This window comes from Epinephelus lanceolatus, chromosome 24 (assembly GCF_041903045.1).
Source record: "Epinephelus lanceolatus isolate andai-2023 chromosome 24, ASM4190304v1, whole genome shotgun sequence".
NCBI classification, from domain to species: Eukaryota; Metazoa; Chordata; class Actinopteri; order Perciformes; family Serranidae; genus Epinephelus; species Epinephelus lanceolatus.
The window spans coordinates 8,629,604-8,649,686 of record NC_135757.1 but is presented as its reverse complement, the minus strand read 5'-3'; the positions used below and the strand labels follow the sequence as shown (position 1 = coordinate 8,649,686).

The following is a 20,083-nucleotide window of genomic DNA, read 5'->3' as shown; positions in this document are numbered from 1 at the left end:
GCCCCTCTAGTTTGCTGAAACTCTCCAGTCAAGTCCTGTTGGAGTTTCAGCCTTCAATTATTAAAGGAGGCAAAGTGGGAAGAGTGTAAAAATAACAGGCTGGTGTTTAATGGTTGAGATAAATGCTGTTGGTGCTGGGAGGGGACTTGTCTTACAAACATCAGAGGGGTGGATTTTAGGAGTTATTCACAACCAGAGGGGATTGGTTCTCAAGATGATTTTTACGGACTTGAAAAGTCAACCAAGCTCTTTTTTTCCCCTCTGCTGAGGCGATGGGAAACACTCCAGTGACAGCATTGTTCAGGTTTCTGCTGTCCTCCAGCACTTGACTTTACTCTGATTTGAGGAAGAGAGGGAGAGGAGAGGAGAGAGAGAGGAGAGAGAGAGAGGAGGGGGGGTGGAGGAGTGGTGATTGAGCGCAAAGGGGGCAGGACTTTTTCTCTCCGGGTCCTATTAAGAGCAAACTTTGTGTTTTTGTTCTCCAAGTTCAGCTCAGTGCTCTCCAGCCTGCACACAGTTCCTCTCTGCTGCTCTTTCTCCTGTCCATTTTTTCCCTCCTGTCCTCAATGGTTTTGTTTGCTCGCCTGTTGGTTACTACTGTGTGTGTTTTCATGGGGGATTTGGACAGCGGGAGGATGCGCTTTTTGGATGGACAAATACTCAAAGTTGTCTGTGTGGCCACTCCGGGGTTGTTTTAGTGGATACTTGGATGTTTTTCGGGCTGGAGTGAACAATGGTGCGGATCCTTGGAGCTGTGGCGGAGGGCATGCTCTGGTTTCGGCTGCTGTTGCTGTGCGTCGTGGAGTTGGAGCTGGGAGCCGGGCTTTCTACTTTCCAGGGTTTCTATCTTCCACCTGCGAACGGGTCGCTGCTCACACCTGCCCGGAGGACAGACGGGATGGTGCGGACCGTTGACCGGATTTACCACGGAGGAGGGAAGGTGGGCTACCTGGTGTACCTGGATGGGAGCCGGTTTCAGCTGGACATGGAGCGGGACGAGTCGGTGCTGTCGCATCACTTCAGCCCCCAGTATGTGCTCGCGATGATGGGGGACAGCCCCGCGCCTCTGCAGCGGGAGTGCGCGTACCGCGGGACGGTGGACTCCAACCCGGAGTCCCTGGCCGTCTTCAACCTCTGCGGCGGGGGTCTGGAGGGCTTCTTCGCCGTGGACCACGCGCGCTACACCATCACGCCTATCATCAGGGCGAAGGGACACGAGCACGACGTGCGCGCCCTGCAGGATAAGGACGCGGAGAGCGCGCTCCACGTGTTCACGCGCGAGAGCTTCAGCTTCGAGGCCATGCGCGAGGGGCGCGAGAGCTGCGGGACGCGCGATGGACGCAGGGGTCGCCGGCACGCGGCGGGGAAACGCCGGCACGGAGGTCGCGGGAGGGGGAGACGGGACAAAGAGTGGCTCGCGGCGGAAGGCACAGATGACCACGACGCGCACGGGAGAACGTGGTGGAGCCGGCTCGCCAGAGCGGCTCCTCCGGTGCCTGGCACGCGGAGCAAAAGATCGGTCTCACGCGCCAGGCACGTGGAGCTGCTCCTGGTGGCCGACGACACCATGACCAAGAAATACGGCAAGGACTTGAACCACTACCTGCTCACACTGGCCTCCATCGCCTCCAAGCTGTACGGGCACGCGAGCATCGAGAACCCCATCCGGCTGTCGGTGGTGAAAGTGACCGTGGTCACGGAGAAGGAGAAGGGGCTCGAGGTGACCAAGAACGCGGCGGCGACGCTGAAGAGCTTCTGCAAGTGGCAGAACCAGCAGAACCCGCTGGATGACGACCACCAGCATCACCATGACGCCGCCATCCTCTTCACCAGGCAGGTAAACAAACTCTCCTCGCCTCCCCTTTCACCTCCACCTGTCCGCTGCGCGCACCTGGCAGGCGCCGGGCCGGAGGAGAGGCGGCTTAGCGCCCCGGTGTGATGCCAAGGCGGCGCAGTGACGCCACGGTTTGTTTTGATTTTGATGGTGCACGCGGTGGCAGCTGCAGCTAAGCTCTTGGCAGACTGAGCCGAGGGTGGATTATTGCAAATAGCTTATAAACAGCCAAACACTCTGTAGTGGAAACATCTGACACACGTCACCTTTTTATATCCTCACAGTCAGCGCGCGGTGTTTTTCTGTGTGAGCCAACTTTAAGTCACCTCTCCATCTGCACCACAGTCAGCTACAAGTGAGGACAGTGCAACCTGCTCCCCACATGGCCCTGGTTATATCCACCCCTTTTATTTATGCGTTCTCTCTGCAGAATCTCTCGTGCGTAATGCAGCGCAGCGTCTGCAAAAGTCCATAAAAACTGTATTTCCTGCGCCTGGTGTTTTTCTAGGCAGGCTCTTCTGTCTCCAGCTCCCCCCTCCCAGTCCCCTGACAGCCCAGAAAGCCTCGAAATCTGTGTGATCTGAGGCGCGTGCCCGCCACCGCGCGCGCAAATTCTTCTCATGGTAGGAGGTTTGAACTCAGCTGCTGGATGCGTTGCAGAAATATCCCAAAAAACTCCCCTTGAAACTGCAGTTAATTAGGTAGTCATCCCCAGGTCCTCTCTCCCTCCCTCTTCTCTCTCTCTCTCTCTCTTTCTCTCTCTCATCACTCCAGTCTGCACATTTTTCCTCAGTTACTTTTCCAGCGTCTGTCAGCTGGGGCTGGGAGCTGTCAGAAAAACAAACACATCCACCCTGTGAGAAGCCCTGCGCTCACCGAGACCACACTCATTTATCCCTTCTTTCACCGTCCCTTTCTGAGAGCCGCAGGGCAGCAGCACATCTACATTCTTCGCCTCCTCGGGTGTGGCTTCACAGTGGTTACGAGTCGAGATAGCTCGCCTTGGTTTGCGGTGTGTTCTCCTCATGCAGGGTCTTGTCGTGGCCTGGGCGGAAAAACCCGAGCGCCAGTGGTGTTGCCTCGGATCTCCTGGCATCTGCTGCAAGCTGGCGGCGTCATGCGTTGGCAGGGCGGCCGGTAGTGCGTACCTGAGGTCAGCAAGCTGGCAGAGTGGCGCTGTCCTTGTGTGCCAACCGCCTCGTGGCTTCTTACTAACCCCGTATTGCTGCTACACCTGCACGGGTGAGGCTGAAAGGGCTCAGGCAGAAGACGGTGCCATCCTCTCATGGTTTGGTTTGGCACGGCGGGCAGGGTCAAGCGGGCATGGAAACAGTTGTCCAGATACCTCAGGAAGCTAATGAAACATGACAGGCGGCACCGTGGGCTTCTCTCTGTACGGCTGGGGCTTTGATCCTATTCACATACCCATGCTCACCCTTCCAGAACCGTCCGCTCTCTCTGTCTCTCCATTGATTTCAAATGCCTTTTCATCTCCAAGCAGTCCATGTTAGGGCAGCTCTGCACGAGTCAGCCGAGTCTGCACGTGATTCTCTGAAACTGTATGTAGACACACGACCATACAGCTTCCATCACCTGTCGCAGCACGTCCATTATTCATACACCTGTCTCCTGACCCTCACTCACACACGTCTCAGCTTCGCTCCTGAACATGGAGGTCACACTGTAGATGTTACCTGTCAGCACAAGAAGCAGGTGATCCCTCTCTCTCACACACAGAGGCTGTGGCCCCTGTAACGCAGCACAGACTGGTCCCTGATCTATATCTGTTGGGTTTCTGCAGCTAAATGTGTGTGCACAATAAGCAGCTACTGGGTAAGAAAACAGCCACCGCCTCACTTGACCTTTGACCTTTAAACTCTTTGGCTGTTAGAGGGCAGTCTGTGTTTTGGCTGAGAGTTTAAATTGCTGTTACTTCAGCTTGTCGGTCGTTATGAGGGACAGAAGCAGGCTGAGGTTTGATGACTTTAGACTCGACTCAACTAAATTAAAAAAAGACTTGCAACCAGACTTGAACTTTTACACCAGTGACTCGTGACTTTACTCACTTACAACCTGAAGCAATTAACGTTATGTTACTAAGTGTCAGGTGGAGAATAAAATGTCAATGATCGTTTGTTTGCGTACAAAAACAGCGCTGTGGTCAACAAAAAATAAGTAAGTCGAGGCTAACAGTTAGCGAGCTAATGTGCCATGAGCTAACTGTGGTGTGGTTAATTCTTGATAGTGCCATGTTATGTTAGCATTAATTTAAATGATAAAGTTCAGTCGACTTGTTAAACAAATTAATTTTTTTTTAAAAAAAAAATTGTATTAATATATATGGTAAAAAGTGCACCATCACTTGTTTAGGACTCGAAACTCAAGGTTTAGGATTTTGGACTTGTCAGTCTTGACTTGGGACTCGACTTGAGACTTGTCAGTCTTGAGTTGCAACCTGACTCAAGTCTTGTCAGTCTTGGCTAAGGACCTCACTAAAGTCTTGTCTTGGGACCTGACTGGAGTCTTGTCAGTCTTGACTTATGACTTAAACCAGGACAAGTCAGTCATGACTTGGGACCTGACTCACGTCTTGTCAGTCTTGACTTGGGACCTGACTTGGGACTTGTCAGCCTTGGCTTAGGACTTAAACCACGAGATGTCAGTCATGACTTGGCACCTGACTCGTCTCTTGTCAGTCTCAACTTGGGACTTGTTGTTCGATCTGACTCAAACCATGTCAGTTTTGACTCAGGACCTGACTGGAGTCTTGTGAGTCTTGACTTGGGACCGGACTTGAGTCTTAACAGTCTTGACTCAGGACGTGTCAGTCTTTACTTAGGACCTGACTGCAGTCTTGTGAGTCTTGACTTGGGACTTGTCAGTCTTGACTTGGCATATGATTAGGGACTTGTCAGTGTTGACTTATGACCTGACTGGAGTCGTGTGAGTCCTGACTGAGTCTTGATTTGGGACCTGACTCACATCTTGTCAGTCTTAAATTGGGATGTGTCATTCTTGAGTTGCGATCTGATTTAAGTCTTGTCAGTCTTGACTTGGGACTTGTCAGTCTTGGCTTAGGACCTCACTGGAGTCTTGTCTTGGGACCTGACTGGAGTCTTGTCAGTTCTGACTTGGGACTTGACTCGTGTCTTGTCAGTCTTGACTTGGGACCTCACTGGATTCTTGTCTTGGGACCTGACTGGAGTCTTGTCAGTCTTGACTTGGGACTTGCCTCAGGACATGGCAGTCTTGACTAGGGACCTGACCTGAGTCTTGTCAGTCTTGACTTGGGACCTGAACCGAGTCTTGTCAGTCTTGACTTGGGACTTGTCATTCAACCTGACTCACGTCATGTCAGTCTTAATTGAGGATCTGACTGGAGTCTTGTGAGTCTTGACTTGGGACTTGACTCAGGATGTGTCGGTCTTTACTCAGGACCTGACTCGTGTCTTGCCAGTCTCAACTTGGGACTTGACTTGGGACTTGTCAGTCTTGTCTTGGGACCTGACTGGAGTCTTGTCAGTCTAGACTTATGACCTGACTCACATTTTGTCAGTCTTGACTTGGGAGCTGAGTGTAAAGACCTGAGACTGACTTGTGACTTGTTCCCAGGTGTAGTGTGTCCACACAGCCCAGGTGTAACAGAGGAAGGTGTGTGAGTCTCTTTCAGGAGGACCTTCTGCAGAGTGGTTCCTGCGCTGTGTCAAAGCTGCACAGAATCCATCACTTCACAAACAGGAGTGAGCTGTTACAGTTTCCATTGACACAGTGCCAGTAAGGAAGTTTGGCTCAGGTACCTCATACCTTGCATGCTGCATTTTGTGTTGAAAAAGAAGAAGGAAAGGAGTTTGATATGTGAGGTGTGGTGACTTGTTTTCAGAACGTTCTCAGGAAAATAACATTTGCTGTAACCCAAGTGGAGAGTTAGCAGAGAAGACAAACGTGTAGATTGAGTTCAGATGTGCTCAGCCTAATGTTCCACTGTACTGGCAGTCAGAGGTGTCAACTAATAGCTTATGTTTGAAAACAAATAACCTTCTTCATCAGTGTATTTGGAGCAACTGTGAAGTAGGACCTGATTATTGTAGCCCGCTGAACTCGAACTGAAGCTCATTGAAGACTTAGTGACTGTGAAGTCAGACCAGCCCATTGTTCCCAGAGGGGAGAGGGGGGTGAGGGGGGCAGCAGCAGAGCACAGGGATGGAGGGAACTTGTCTCTTTGTGGTCGGGTCCAATTACTCCAACACCCCGTAGCCGCAGTGAGCTGACCCGTGCGGCAGTGTCACCCAGCTCCACACATACCAGCACCAGAGCAAAACAACGAGCACATTGAGGGGACTCGAGTGTATCTGTGTATATGGGAACATTAAATGTTATGCATGGCTGTGTTCGCTTGTTGTGCGCTCAGACAGTGGACAAAGCCCTACTGTAAGGTGGCCACAGAGACATGCAGAGATGTGGAGACATTTGATTCTTGCAGCAATAGCTTAAATATTTGGATAGACGCCGCTCGCAGGTACTTGTGATGGCAGTGATATTGAACTGTTGACCCTTTTAACCGGGGTTGACTTCAGGCCATCGTCACATTTGTAATCTCTGGTCCTCACCTGCAAAATGTCACTCAAATTAATACGTACAGACCAGGAAGAGATTCAAAACGACCACAGAGAGATGTAAATGAACTGCAAAGACAGACAAAGTAACGTCAAAAATAGACAAAACAACCACAAAGAGAAAGAAAAAAGTTTACCAAGAGGCTACATTTCATCAAAGAGACACAAAACAATTAAAAAGAGACACAGCAAGTCTTAAAGAGACAAAAATTACCTAAAAGAGACACAAAACAACTGAAAAAGACACAAAATGACTAAAAAGGACACAAAATAAATTCAGAGACACAAAATAACTAGAAAGATTCACAAAATGACCTCAAATAGATTAAAAAAACAACTACAAAGAGACACAAAACAACTACGAGATACAAAACAACCACAAAGAGAAACAACATTTCCCCAAAGAGACACCAAATGACTACAAAGAGACAACAAGTGACTACAAAGAGACACCAAGTGACGACAAAGACACAAAATGACTACAAAGAGACAACAAGTGACTACAAAGAGACACCAAGTGACTAGAAAAAGATACAAAGTGATTATAAAAAGATACAAAGTGACTACTAAGAGACACAAAACAACTACGAAGAGACACAAAGTGACTATAAAGAGACACCAAGTGACTACAGAAAGACACCACGTGACTACAAAGACACACAAAACTACTACAAAGAGACACAAGGTGACTACAAAGACACACAAAACGACTATAAAGCAACACAAAGTGACTACAAAGAGACACAATGTGACTACAAAGACACACAAAATGACTATAAAGCAACACGAAGTGACTACAAAGAGACACAAGGTGACTACAAAGACACACAAAATGACTATAAAGCAACACAAAGTGACTACAAAGAGACACAAAATGTCTACAAAGAAACACAAAACAACTACAAAGAGACACAGAACAACTACAAAGAGACACAATGAATACAGAGAGACAACATGACTATGAAGAGCAAGAAAATAACTACAAAGAGACACAAAGCAACTACACAGAGACACAAAGCAACTACAAAGAGACACAAAATGCTACAGAGACACAAAACAACTACAAAGAGACAGTGACTACAGAGATACAAAATTGACTAAGAAATACAAAACAACTACAAAGAGACACAAAGTGACTACAAAGAGACACAAAATGCTACAAACAAACACAAAGTGACTACAAAGAGACACAAAACAACTACAAAGAGACACAAAATGACTACAAAGAGACACCAAGTGACAACAAAAAGACACAAAGTGACTACAAAGAGACACCAAGTGACAACAAAAAGACACAAAGTGACTACAAAAAGACAACAAGTGACTACAAAGAGACACCAAGTGACTACAAAGAGACACAAAGTGACAACAAAAAGACACAAAGTGACAACAAAGAGACACCAAGTGACTACAAAGAGACACTAAATGACTACAAAGAGACACCAAGTGACTACAAAGAGACACTAAATGACTACAAAGAGACAACAAGTGACTACAAAGAGACACAAAGTGACAACAAAAAGACACAAAGTGACTACAAAGAGACACCAAGTGACTACAAAGAGACACTAAATGACTACAAAGAGACACCAAGTGACTATAGAAAGACACCAAGTGATTACAAAGAGACACAAAACCACTACAAAGAGACACAAGGTGACTACAAAGAGACACAAAACTATAAAGCAACACAAAGTGACTACAAAGAGACATAAAATGGCTACAAAGAGACACAAAACTACAAAGAGACACAGAACAACTACAAAGAGACACAAAACAACTACAAAGATTCACATAATTACCTCAGAGACACAAAACACCTATAACAAAATGACAATAAAGAGACACAAAATGACTAAATAGAGACACAAATCCACAAAAAGATGCATTGCAACTTCACAGAGATGCAAAACAAGACAAATAGAGGCTAAACAAATATAACATGCATGTGTCTTGGTCCTATGTAGGAGAGGTTCGGGGCCCCTTGCATATCTGTGCCCAGGGACTTATTGTCTGATAATCCGGCGCTGCAGATAACTCTGTGTCGCCATATATGATTTCACTGACTTGATAAAGCATAATGATTTGCAGAAACACTCAGACGGTCCTTATGTAATGATGATTGATGTAAGATACACACTGATGTAGACATAGCACCTACTTAAACACAATCCATTTCCTCCACACGTGTGTTAAACACATAGTTATGTCATTTAGTGTCTTACATTGAGTGTTGGAATGTGCACATGTGTATAGTTTGGACTCCTCCCTTTCCTGTGCACTTGTCTTCCTCCTCCTCCTCCTCCTCCTCCTCCATGTGTGTTTATGTGTGTGTCTGTACATTAAAGTGTACATTTCCCAGCCCTAACCCCCGTCACAGCGAGCCCCCCTGTTTGTTTTAACTGTTCTTGATATTTCACACGTGCTGCACTTCGTCTGGTATATGTTGACAACCTGCTGACAGCTCTTGGATCCCAAACCCCCGACCCCGAGCAGACCCGGGGTCTGTCGACATACGCGACTGGCCAGAGAGTTCAGTCCGCCCCGGTAACAACACATGGGCCTCTTCACACTGTGATGCATCAGTGACTTTAAACTGCACTCCTGTTTGTAATCACAGTCTGAAGTTTCCTTTGAGCTCTGACCTTAGGCTGGTTCATGTGTCCAAGCAGGGAAAAAGAACGCTATTTATTCACTTCAACATTACAAGTTTTGAGTTGCTGGCTTTAAGCTGGTTCTGCTCTTATCTGACTGGCTTGTTGTGTATGATAATGTTGCAACCTCCTGTTCTAAGGTTAAATGTGGTGTTCCACATGGATCAACACTGGGACCACTTTTGCTCTATAGATGACACGCAATATATCTCCCTGTAACAGCCAAGGTCTCCTAGCTCTCAAGATCAGAGAACTGCCTGTCCTAAGTTGATTGATAGATGCATAAAAACTTCTGACATTTGGATGCCCAGAAGGCTGAATTGTTGGTTGTTTGTCCAGCCAAACATAGAACACTTTTCAAAGATGTTTCCATTAATCCTCATACAATTCTTAAACCTGAACTGTAACTAGCTGCTAACTATAGCTGTTGCACTCAGGCAAAGTGGTGCTTAAAGGCACAGTTTGGAATTTTAGAAATGGGGTTATATGAGGTACTTATTTATCGTCAGTGTCTTACATACAGTAGATGTCAGTCGGCACGCCCCCAGTTTGGAGACGCAGGCTGGGGTCCGACACAGAAGCTAACCAATCTATTGTTGTTGATGAGGTCCAGCAAAAAAACATATTTTAGCCACCTAAAAAGATAAAGAACAGTTTAAGCGTGTGCTATATATAGAATATTTTCACTGCTTTACCTTAATGTCAGCTATTTCTGTCCAGGAACTGAAGCTATTATAGTGCTCTCTTCTAAGCCAGGCTCCATTGAGAAAAAACAGCGATTTAACATTGCTAAACACATGTGCTGCCGGTGCACCGCTGCCTTGATTAGTTGTTTTGTTTGTGTTGTTTTGTGACTTTGGCGTTTAAAAGGTTTAGTTAGGATTCACTGAAGTCGCACAATAACACAAACTCTAACTAATCGAGGCAGGGGTAGAACATCAGTTCCCAAATTCAGCTAGCTAAAATTGCTGTTTTTGTCAATGGAGTCTGGTGGGTTTGACGAACTGAAGCCGTTAACAGCTTCTCCGTCGAAATAGGCTGTCTGATGGCAAGTTACATCAGTGGAAATACTCTCAATAAAGTGATATTGATTTTTTTACATTGTTCAAACACGTATAGGTGTTTATACCCCTAAACTATCCCTTTAAGATAAATGCTAATGCTAGTATGCTGATGATAAAAGATGTTTACCATGTTCATCATCTTAACGCAAAGAGATCTGTTGCTAGCGCAGCTGAAAATTACAATATTTATGGAGTGTAAGTCCAGACGTTAATGCAGAGCGGATTGCTTTTGATTAGCAGGTTGGTTGAAATCAGCCTGCAGGGTGTTTTGATCACACAGAGCGAGCTAAACTCACTCTGCAAGAGGGATTTCAGTGTGTGTGTGTGTGTGTGTGTGTGTGTCTGGCTGGCTGTTTGTTTAACACAAGCCTTGGCTTAGATTGCAAGTGGTCTTGTTATGCACACACACACATACACAGCTCTGATCGCCTCCTGACCTTCACAACCAGCTTGCCACCTGTTCTCCTGTTATTTCTGCCAATATAACTCCTTGTTCTCTCAGTTCTTCTCTTTAATATCCGGCATCCCTCCAGCGTCTGATTCCCAAACTTTTTTCTCTTTCCCTCCCTATGCTTGTGTGGGAGGCCTGTGGATGAAAACAAAGTTGGGGAGAGAGAGTTGGCGGAGGGTGGAAGTAAATAACGCGTACAGTAGATCAGGGATACTCCCATTTCTCTATGTTTCACCCGCATGATTGCTGCTACGCTGAGCGCCGTGTGTACATGAGGAGAGGTCGAAACAAAAACCCCGGAGCCTGGGAGGGGGTGAATGAATAAATAAATGAAATGGAGGGAGGTGTAAAGAATGGCGGGGTGAGAGAGTGTGGGAAACGGGGAAAGAGAAACACACACATATGAAGACAAACTTCTCCATACGTTCTCACCGCCTGATACAAAACAAACAGGCTTCCTTTATAGTTTTTGATCTTGTGTGCACATTGAAAAGTCAAAAGAGACTTCCATGCATGCAGCCAGTGTGTGACTTGCTCTTTTGTTTGCTTCTGTGTATCCAGCAGTCAGCTGGCAAAAGCTCTTCCTGTTTCCCTAGAGTGCTTGCATTCATATGAGCTCCATATGTGTGAATATGTATCTGTGTATTTACATGTATAGTTATGTGCATGCATGTGTACTTGGATGAGTGTGTGTGATGTGGTCCCACCCGGTCGGTCATGTGTGTGAGTGCAGAACACAAGGCAGTTTGTTCCAAAGTGACCTGCGGCGAGCGGGTAAACACCCTCCCCAAAGAGCCTCTCACACACGACCCAGCAGGCCTGTCAGCACCGCTTACCAAGACGATTCATCCTCTTCGCTGGCACATGTGCACATGCATGGATGTTTGTCCATACGTTCCTGTGCGTTTGTGCCAAATGCACATGTAGATTTTAAGCACGGTTTGCTGCTTTGTTGTGAGTGGGTACACACATGAGTCTGTGCTCTGATGCGACGGTACGATCAACTGATTGATCTGTGCGCTCGGCGGGGGCCAGGCAGTGTCACCCCGAGGCCTCGTCGTAATGGACATGTGTGGGAATCAACACAAAGATCGATACTGTGTGCTGTGCCACCCCGTGAGGGAGGCACAGAGATGGTGGAGGCAGAGGAAGGAAGCGGGTATTGAAAACAGTGGGAGAAAAATTAAAGGGACACTCCAGCAATTTAGCATGTCATAGTTCATGTACAAGGCTGCTTAACTGTCATGCAGCCGCCCGCCACTAGTGGGTGCTACAGAGCCAGACAGCAATCCCCCTCCCCGCGGTAACGCTCGAGTATACTGGAGTTTTAAACCAGCGCAGTTTGGAAGTACTTTGATCTAGAAAATGAATTCTGAATTTTTTGGGGACAGTGTTTCAAATACTTAACGATTAACTGTGCTAAATTCTGACTGCTTTCGGAGTGTTTTTTAGACTCGTCAGCTAGCCTTAATTAAAATTTTCGTTTCGTCGATAGGGGAATTAGTCGCCAGGAACATCCCTAGCATCCAGTAAAATTCTAAATATGGCATTTCACTAGTAATTTTTGAAATAGTTTTATTTGGTTAAGTTGCACTTTAAAGCCGTTTCTGCCATTATGATGAAAAAAAGAAACTGTAAGTCATTACGATTTTTAGATAACTTAGCATCGCACAATAATGACTTAGTGTCTGGATACAGAGTCATTATTTCAAAATTATTTCGAGAATGTTTTGCATTTTTAGTGCAGGGTATTGCTTAAAGAACTACGATACCAGCACTAGGGATGCACGACAATATCGGCACATCGTTGGTATTGGCCGATATTAGCATTAAAATGAACAGAATCGGCCGACATGCTTTTTCTTAATTTGCACAATGAACGAATGAATATTACATACATTGAAAAGTATCCTATTTCATGTCTCCAAGTTGTCCATACTTAAAAATATTTTTGGACTGTCTTCGACCAAAGTCTATGCCATAGAATAACCTATGAATTTTGAAAATTGACATACTTCCCCTTTAAAGTGATATTGATACCAATAGAGGACATGATTCAATACATTTTTCTTTTCATTCGATACCCATCATGTGACTGAAGATATTCAGTTGCGTAAAATGCCACCAGACATCTCAGAATCGATACTCAAGTGTTTGGCTAGCGTCATGACACGCTGACCTGCCAACTCTGTCAAAGACGTCACGTCTATATACTATAAAACTATTAAATCACTGCTAACTTTCTTTGATATTTTTGTCAGATATGTGATGATGATTGCTGGGTAATATGTATATTGATGTTGTCCAATGACAAGTCTATTTGTGTCAAGACTGTTCATGCACAATAGTGTGCACTGGGGCTTGTCGTAACTTCCTCATGCCACTAATCTGGGTAAAGAAAGGATGGAATGCAGGTCTCGTTTCACTGGGGGAGTTTCAATAGTACCTGATATTGGGTTACTTTGGTCGATGCCTTAAAGGTGCTGCTTTGATAGAGATCTGGTTTCAGGATGAAGTCAATTCTTTGCTGAAATAAACAGGTTTTCCACAGTCTTCTTGGATTAAAGTAAAGTTGCCGTACTTCCTGTGTCCAGGACCTCTGTGGCCACCACTCCTGCGACACCCTGGGCATGGCAGACGTCGGCACCATCTGCTCTCCAGAGAGAAGCTGCGCCGTCATCGAGGACGACGGGCTTCACGCTGCGTTTACTGTGGCACATGAGATAGGTAGGCATGGATACACACACCAACACAAATACAGATATAAACCCTCCAGGGCATGCACATGCACATCTGTCAGCACATCCATCTTGCTGATTAGTATCACAAGAGTATTACTTGAAGTCATACCCCTGACTCCCGAGTGCTCAGCGTGTTTTCTTTTCTCATTCTTGCTGCATGTGCAAACCCGTGACAAGTCGCTCCAAATCACTCCTCTTTCCCCCCATCAAGTCTGTACATCTCGTCCTCTCTCAGGTCACCTGCTCGGCTTGTCCCACGACGACTCCAAGTTCTGCGAGGAGCGCTTTGGAGTGAACAGCGACAAGCGGCTCATGTCTTCCATCCTCACCTCCATCGACGCCTCGAAACCTTGGAGCCGCTGCACCTCGGCCACCATCACGGACTTCTTCGACGACGGCAACGGTGAGCGTAGAAGAAAATAACAAAGGCTCCATGCTCTGTAGAACTTTTCCCAGCCAGTAGAAGTTTTATTCCCTCCACCTACAAATTGCATCCATGTGAATTTGACTTTTGAGCTTTTTCTCCCACAGTACCTATCACTGCGAGCTGTTTACCACCAAACAAAGCTGTAATCTTTTGTTATTTACAATCCTATTAACTTCTTAAAGAGTGTAGTTACAGTGCAGCCAAAGACAGATCACTGGCAGGAAACCAGGATGAGTCATGCTTCATCAAGAAGTGTCATTTATTGCAGCCATAAAGCATCGTCGGTTGGCATTTTGTTAAAAAGCTTCAGCGCTTGAGGCGTAATTTATGTAGCAACTGCAAGCCTGACAGCATCTCCTGCTGCTCCAGCACTTTTATTAAGTGATAAGTCAAACAGGCCTAATTTGTCAACAGACTAAAATAGATGCTCGTACACCAGTGTGAAGGTTGTGTAGCCCTGTTGAAACCCCTTCTGTTTCTCTCCTGCCACAGCTGAGTGTCTCCTAGACTCCCCTCGCCAGCCCCTGCTGGGTTCCGAGGAGCTCCCAGGTCAGAGCTACGACGCCGTCCGCCAGTGTCGCCTCGCCTTCGGCCCAGAGTACACCGTCTGCCCCGGCATGGACGTATGCTCCCGCCTGTGGTGCGCCGTGATCCGCCAGGGACAGATGGTGTGTCTGACCAAGAAGCTGCCGGCCGTGGAGGGGACGCCCTGTGGGAAGGGACGCATCTGCCTGCAGGGGAAGTGTGTGGACAAGACCCGCAAGAGACACTACTCGGTAAGAGAGACAGTAGGTGACTAAAAAAGAACCAAAATCTAAAATAGACGCCTTTTTATAGTTCAAAAACTTGATATTTTAAGCACCCATTTGCACAAAGTTGTCACTGGGAGACAAATATAAACAAGAATACACGGAATATACGGTAGAAAGAAGGAAAAAGACAGAAGTAGAAAAGGAGAGAGACAGTTGAAAAGGAAAAATGTCTCTATGTGACTTCATTGTGTGGTCTGCTTTATTTGTGCCACTGCTGATCTGTGCTATTTGTTCCCTTGGCCTCCCTTAAACAGATCTAAATTGAATTTGGCCTCAACGACTTAAAGGACTGAATCTGTTCTTGGCAGGCTCTGGCTATTAGTGTGTGTGTGTGTGTGTGTGTGTGTGTGTTTTGGGGGGGAAAGTCACAAAGAATGGGAGAGAATATTTGCTTTGTGTTTACTCGTCAAATGGCGTTTGACGGGTCTGACGCGATCCTTGGCAGATGGCGGTACATGTGGATCCGGCCCAAGTCCTTCATTTTCCTTGCTCGTATGACGACCAGTTTACTGCTCCGAGCGACGTTAAGCTCCTCCGTTTCAAACTTCAGAATCTTTCAACCTCCCTATATATTTCTTACAGTTTGCAGATTGTGCAGCTTTTACTGTGGGAAGAAGTAGAGACTCGGCGGTGGCGCTAAATAGAATAGCAGAACTTCAGGGTTATAAAATCAACCTTGTCTCATAAAATGTTAAACGCTACTTATCCAGTCGTTTTTATCACAGATGACTCATGAAGCGCTGGTTGGAAAAAATACAAAAAATAAGTTGTATAAGAATTCCATTCAGGCTGTTCTCAGAAGAAGCATGTGAGCTGTTACATTACAGATCAAGTCATGCTGTCTTAATCACACAGGAATAGCCTCGTTCTTCTTTTTCTTTTTCCGCACCACATTCTTCCTTATCACAAATCTCTCTCCAAAGGGTTTTCCCTGCGACACGTGGCTCGGCTGGCTCTGACTTCCAACACGTCTGATAAGCACTAATTGTCCCTTCTCATCTCCTCTTTTCCTTTCTCTCCATCCCTCTCTTGCTCTCTGATCTCTCCTCCGCTGTCATTTCCTCCATCCCTTAACTCCGCTTTCATCTTCCCTCTCCTCCCCTCCCTCTCCCAGGCGTCCAACCACGGCAGCTGGAGTTCCTGGGGTCCTTGGGGTGCGTGCTCCAGAACTTGCGGAGGCGGGGTGCAGTTCGCCCAGCGCCTGTGCAACAACCCGCCGCCGCGGAACAACGGGCGCTACTGCACGGGGAAGAGAGTCATCTATCGGTCCTGCAGCATCACACCATGTCCTCCATCAAGTGAGTGACAGCCTGAGATTCTATGAGTGATGATAATCATACACTGTTTAAATATCATGTAAATATATTGAACTTTTCTCCAGATAAGGGTTTCCGGCAGGAGCAGTGTGAAGTGCGCAACGGTCCCCAGACAGATCCTAAAGGGGTGAAGACATATGTTGAGTGGGTGCCTAAGTACGCAGGAGTCCTCCCTAAAGATGTGTGCAAGCTGACCTGCAGAGCAAAAGGAACAGGATACTATGTGGTGTTCTCTCAGAGGGTGAGTTAGCTTTAAAAAGAAAAAAAGGTGTGATGTGTTCAAGGGGGGAATAAATGTGGTAAATTTTGTGACTGTTTATCTCCAGGTGGTAGACGGGACAGAGTGTCGTCCTTACAGCAGCTCGGTTTGCGTGAAAGGGAAGTGTGTGCGGACGGGCTGCGACGGCATCATTGGCTCCAAGCTCCAGTTTGACAAGTGTGGCATATGTGGAGGCGACAGCACAGGATGTATACGCGTCGTGGGCAACTTCACCAAGAAGAGGTAAGGAAAAGAGAGTCTCGTGATGTTGGCTGAATGAGGAGAACATGGCAACTTCCATTGTTTTGTACATTTACACAATATTCCCAAGATAGTCACCCCCTTGCATACTTTTCAACAGTATCCCTGACAAGTCTTGGTATCATAATTGTCCGTTGAGCACGGGTAGTTTCCTCCATTTCATGATCACCAATCTCTATAAACAGATTCTACAAGTGTGTACCGAATCTTTAGACAATGGGACAAAATCTTGGTGTTTTTGTTTGTCGTCCTAGTAGTGTTGAACAATCACGTTTGAACAGCAGGTAAACAGTTCGTGTATAAAGGTGGAATGCATTGGTCGAAATGAAATCTCAGAACCATAGGCTGTATAAAATAATGGATGTAGCCACCGTAATGTCTTCCGTTGGTTTGTGGACTCCGGTTTTGGACACTAGCTGCTAGCTTGGTTAGCACAGTGCATTTATAGCTATGCTTAACTCTGGTAATTCTGATGCTATTTTTATTTTAGCAAAAAAAAGGCTTAAAACCATTAAAACAAAATTTGCTTACAAGAAAATCTGACTATCAGACACCTTATGGGGTCTTTCTTAGGTTGTGTTCCTGTCAGGCGGCACAATGGACGCAATGCAAATGACACAAAATTCGCAAATTAAGTGGTGCGAATGAAGTGAGTAGCGCTATTTCGCATCATGAACCTATTCACAAGAGTTGATGGTGGTTGGAGGAAGCCCCTTCTTCTTCCTTCGCAACAGCTACGCCTATACTCTGTGAACTTGGGGTTACGTTATGGCTACGTTATCTAACCACCCACCTGTCACTCAAAGCAACCACACCCTTAATTATGAATTATTTCAAGGCTTAATAACATTTGAACAGGTGAGTTATAAAAACATTCCACCCCTCGTACAGTTGTCAAGAACAGGGAAATTAGCTAAACTGTTTTTTGCACCAGGCTGTAAACATGTTTAAGTCTGCTGTAAATTTGTAACATGGGTCTCTATGGGGATTGACTCACTTTTGGAGCCAGCCCCAAGTGGCCGTGCAGGTTTTGCCGCTTGTGTTGGCTTCATTTTAATTAGCTGAATCGGTTGTGTTGGTGTTACTGTGCCGTGTGTTTTGATGCCATTGATGACAAAGAACACGCTGTGTTGTGTACTGATCTGACCTCTCTTCTACTTTCTCTCTTGCCAAACAGTAAGGGCTACACTGACGTGGTGAAGATCCCTGCAGGCTCCACCCACATCAAGGTCCGTCAGCACAAGGCCAAGGACCAGACCCGCTACACTGCCTACCTGGCCCTCCGACGGCCCAACAACGAGTACCTCCTAAATGGCAAGTTTATGATCTCTACCTCCGAGACAATCATCCCACTCAACGGTACTGTACTTAACTACAGCGGCTGGAGCCAAAGAGATGAGTGGCTTCACAGCATGGGTCCTGGGGCCCTCCATGAAGCCTTGGTGGTCCAGATTCTAGCGACAGATGCTAAAAAGCCCTTGGATGTTCGTTATAGCTTCTTCATGCCCCGCCGGACAGCCCCACAGCAGCCATCAGCTCCACTTATCCCCAACCTAAAGTTGACCCCTGTGCAGAGCACTACCACAACTACGACAAAGGCTGCCACTACCACCACCACCAGTAGCACCACTACATCTTCTTCTGTCCCGCCTGTCTTAGTCCCAGAGCCACCAACGGCTCCGGGTCCCTCCACTCCTACCCCAGGGCCCCACTGGGTAACAGGGTCCTGGATGACCTGCTCCAGGACTTGTGATACTGGCTGGCAGAGCCGGACAGTGCAGTGTAAGGACCGGGATGGGAAACTGTCCAAGGGCTGCACGTTAAGTGCCAGACCCTCCGCCTTCAAACACTGTCTGGTGAAGAAATGTTGAGGCGGCAGGAGAGGGAAAGTGATTCGTAAGACGAGAAACAATTCGTAGGAAGAAGTTTAATCTGTTTGATAAATCTGATAAAGGTCTCAAGTGCTGGATGTAGGACTGTGGACCAATGAATTTAAGAACCTTAAACAGGACTGTGAATGTTGGCTGAAAGCGCCTGAACCAGATACACTCAGAGAGACTCAGAGACAGATTGTCATGGATGTACCTGACTATATGCCAGAGGAATGTCCCAGAATCATAGTAGCTATGCAGAGCACGAGTAGAACGGAGGACAGAGTCCGTATGATAGTGACAAGTATCGCCCTGGCATAGCTAAGGACTGAAATTGCATGTCATTTCCACATGGACAGTAACTGATTGTCTTTACTTCGGTCTCCAAACCCTGGAGGCTTTGTGTGTGTCGCCCTGTAATGGCATGCCTGTTGTGTTTTTTATGCTATTCCATGTGCTCTAATCACTGCGGGGATTGGAATTCACACCCCTTTGTCTTTTGTCATGAGTGTGTCCGAGACAAGAGCCTCAACGATGGGAAGCACTTGTTATTCAACTTAGCCAACGTACCCGTGTCCCACGTCCCTCATACTACGTCTCATATTACTCCCATACCTTGAACACGTCAGTCACTAAAAAGCTCATAACATTCGTTTCGGGTGGAATGTTGAAAATACATACTCACTGGATGGTAGGCAATCTTTGTAGCAACCTTTGTAGCAACTGCTAAGACACCATGAACCGTTTAAAAAAAAAGATTGTACTGGATGTCTTTTCCATTAACCAACTTGAATATATCTCTGAAGCATTATTACTGTTGTTCCCTCGTCCTCTGATTGCCTACCGGTGTTCTTCTCGTTAAGAATGTTATGAGCCACAAAGTGACCGAACTGTCCATATTACAAGAGATGTACATACGTATGACGGTCCTAGATCAGGGATACCCATGTGTCCTGACTATAAGCATTCTGTGTCTTTGGCCTAGTCCTCACAGACATGGGTATTTTTGAAAATGTGGTTTGTTCCTCCTTTGTTCTCAAAAAAATCACAGAAAAAAATTCAGAAACACAACTGAAGTGCTGTCAAGGGCATGCCGAACAAAGCGGGGGGCGATATAACCCTAACCTTCGAGCCACGCAAGAAGATCTTCAAGGAGAAGATGTTGGGCAGTCGGAAAGCTGAAAAAAACTGTTAGCGTAAAGCTAAGACAATGGGGCACGCTCTAATGATACCAGCCAGAAACTCTGGGGCTTCTGCACACCTTCATCCTGCACAGAGATTTACAAAAGGTTCATTGTCAGTGACCTAAAACACAGTTTGCATGTGGTCGAAAGTCCAAAAGCTACGTTTTCAAATATATCCGTGTACAGGTGGATGAGGCCTTTATTTGACTGATCTGTCCAGCTGAAAACCGAGAAGCAGCACAAGAAGGGAAGACTATCATAAACTATTTCACATAGTGGTGACTGTTATGTCAAGAACGTCCAACGTAGAAGGGTGACTTCCTGAAGAAGAATGAATGGGTAAACCCTGACATTTGGCAAATGGACAGTGCATTAGGTCCTTAACGGTTAAGATACATCTTTGCTCATGTTCTTTAAAAGTTTCTCCACTCTGCAACGACAATTTGGGAAGAAAGTCAAGCCCAAAGACATGAGTCACCTGTACAGCTTAGAAACAGCAGCACGGTGTGATGGGATGGAAAGGGAGCCTACGGAGGACAAGCTTTAGTTCAGTTGACAAAGGGGCAAACTAACCACGACACTACTTAACATTTATG

The 20,083-nt window shown here is 46.4% G+C and overlaps 1 protein-coding gene across 1 annotated transcript; it reads left to right on the top strand.

Annotated features, from left to right (window-relative positions):
- Positions 1-605: 605 nt before the first annotated feature.
- On the top strand, positions 606-19,369 carry adamts5 (ADAM metallopeptidase with thrombospondin type 1 motif, 5 (aggrecanase-2)). Its single transcript, XM_033616149.2, has 8 exons — positions 606-1,837; positions 13,211-13,343; positions 13,593-13,760; positions 14,277-14,560; positions 15,711-15,894; positions 15,978-16,153; positions 16,239-16,414; positions 17,610-19,369. Exons 1-8 carry the CDS (start codon positions 734-736, stop codon positions 18,301-18,303), a joined length of 2,919 nt encoding a protein of 972 aa, XP_033472040.2. The 5' UTR covers positions 606-733; the 3' UTR covers positions 18,304-19,369.
- Positions 19,370-20,083: the final 714 nt, after the last annotated feature.

Excerpts from the sequence above, each read along its gene's own strand:
- adamts5 (XM_033616149.2), top strand. The coding sequence starts at position 734 with ATGGTGCGGATCCTTGGAGCTGTGGCGGAGGGCATGCTCTGGTTTCGG. Across the intron at positions 13,344-13,592 it reads TACTGTGGCACATGAGATAG|GTCACCTGCTCGGCTTGTCC; the intron begins GTAGGCATGGAT and ends GTCCTCTCTCAG. Across the intron at positions 13,761-14,276 it reads CTTCTTCGACGACGGCAACG|CTGAGTGTCTCCTAGACTCC; the intron begins GTGAGCGTAGAA and ends CTCCTGCCACAG.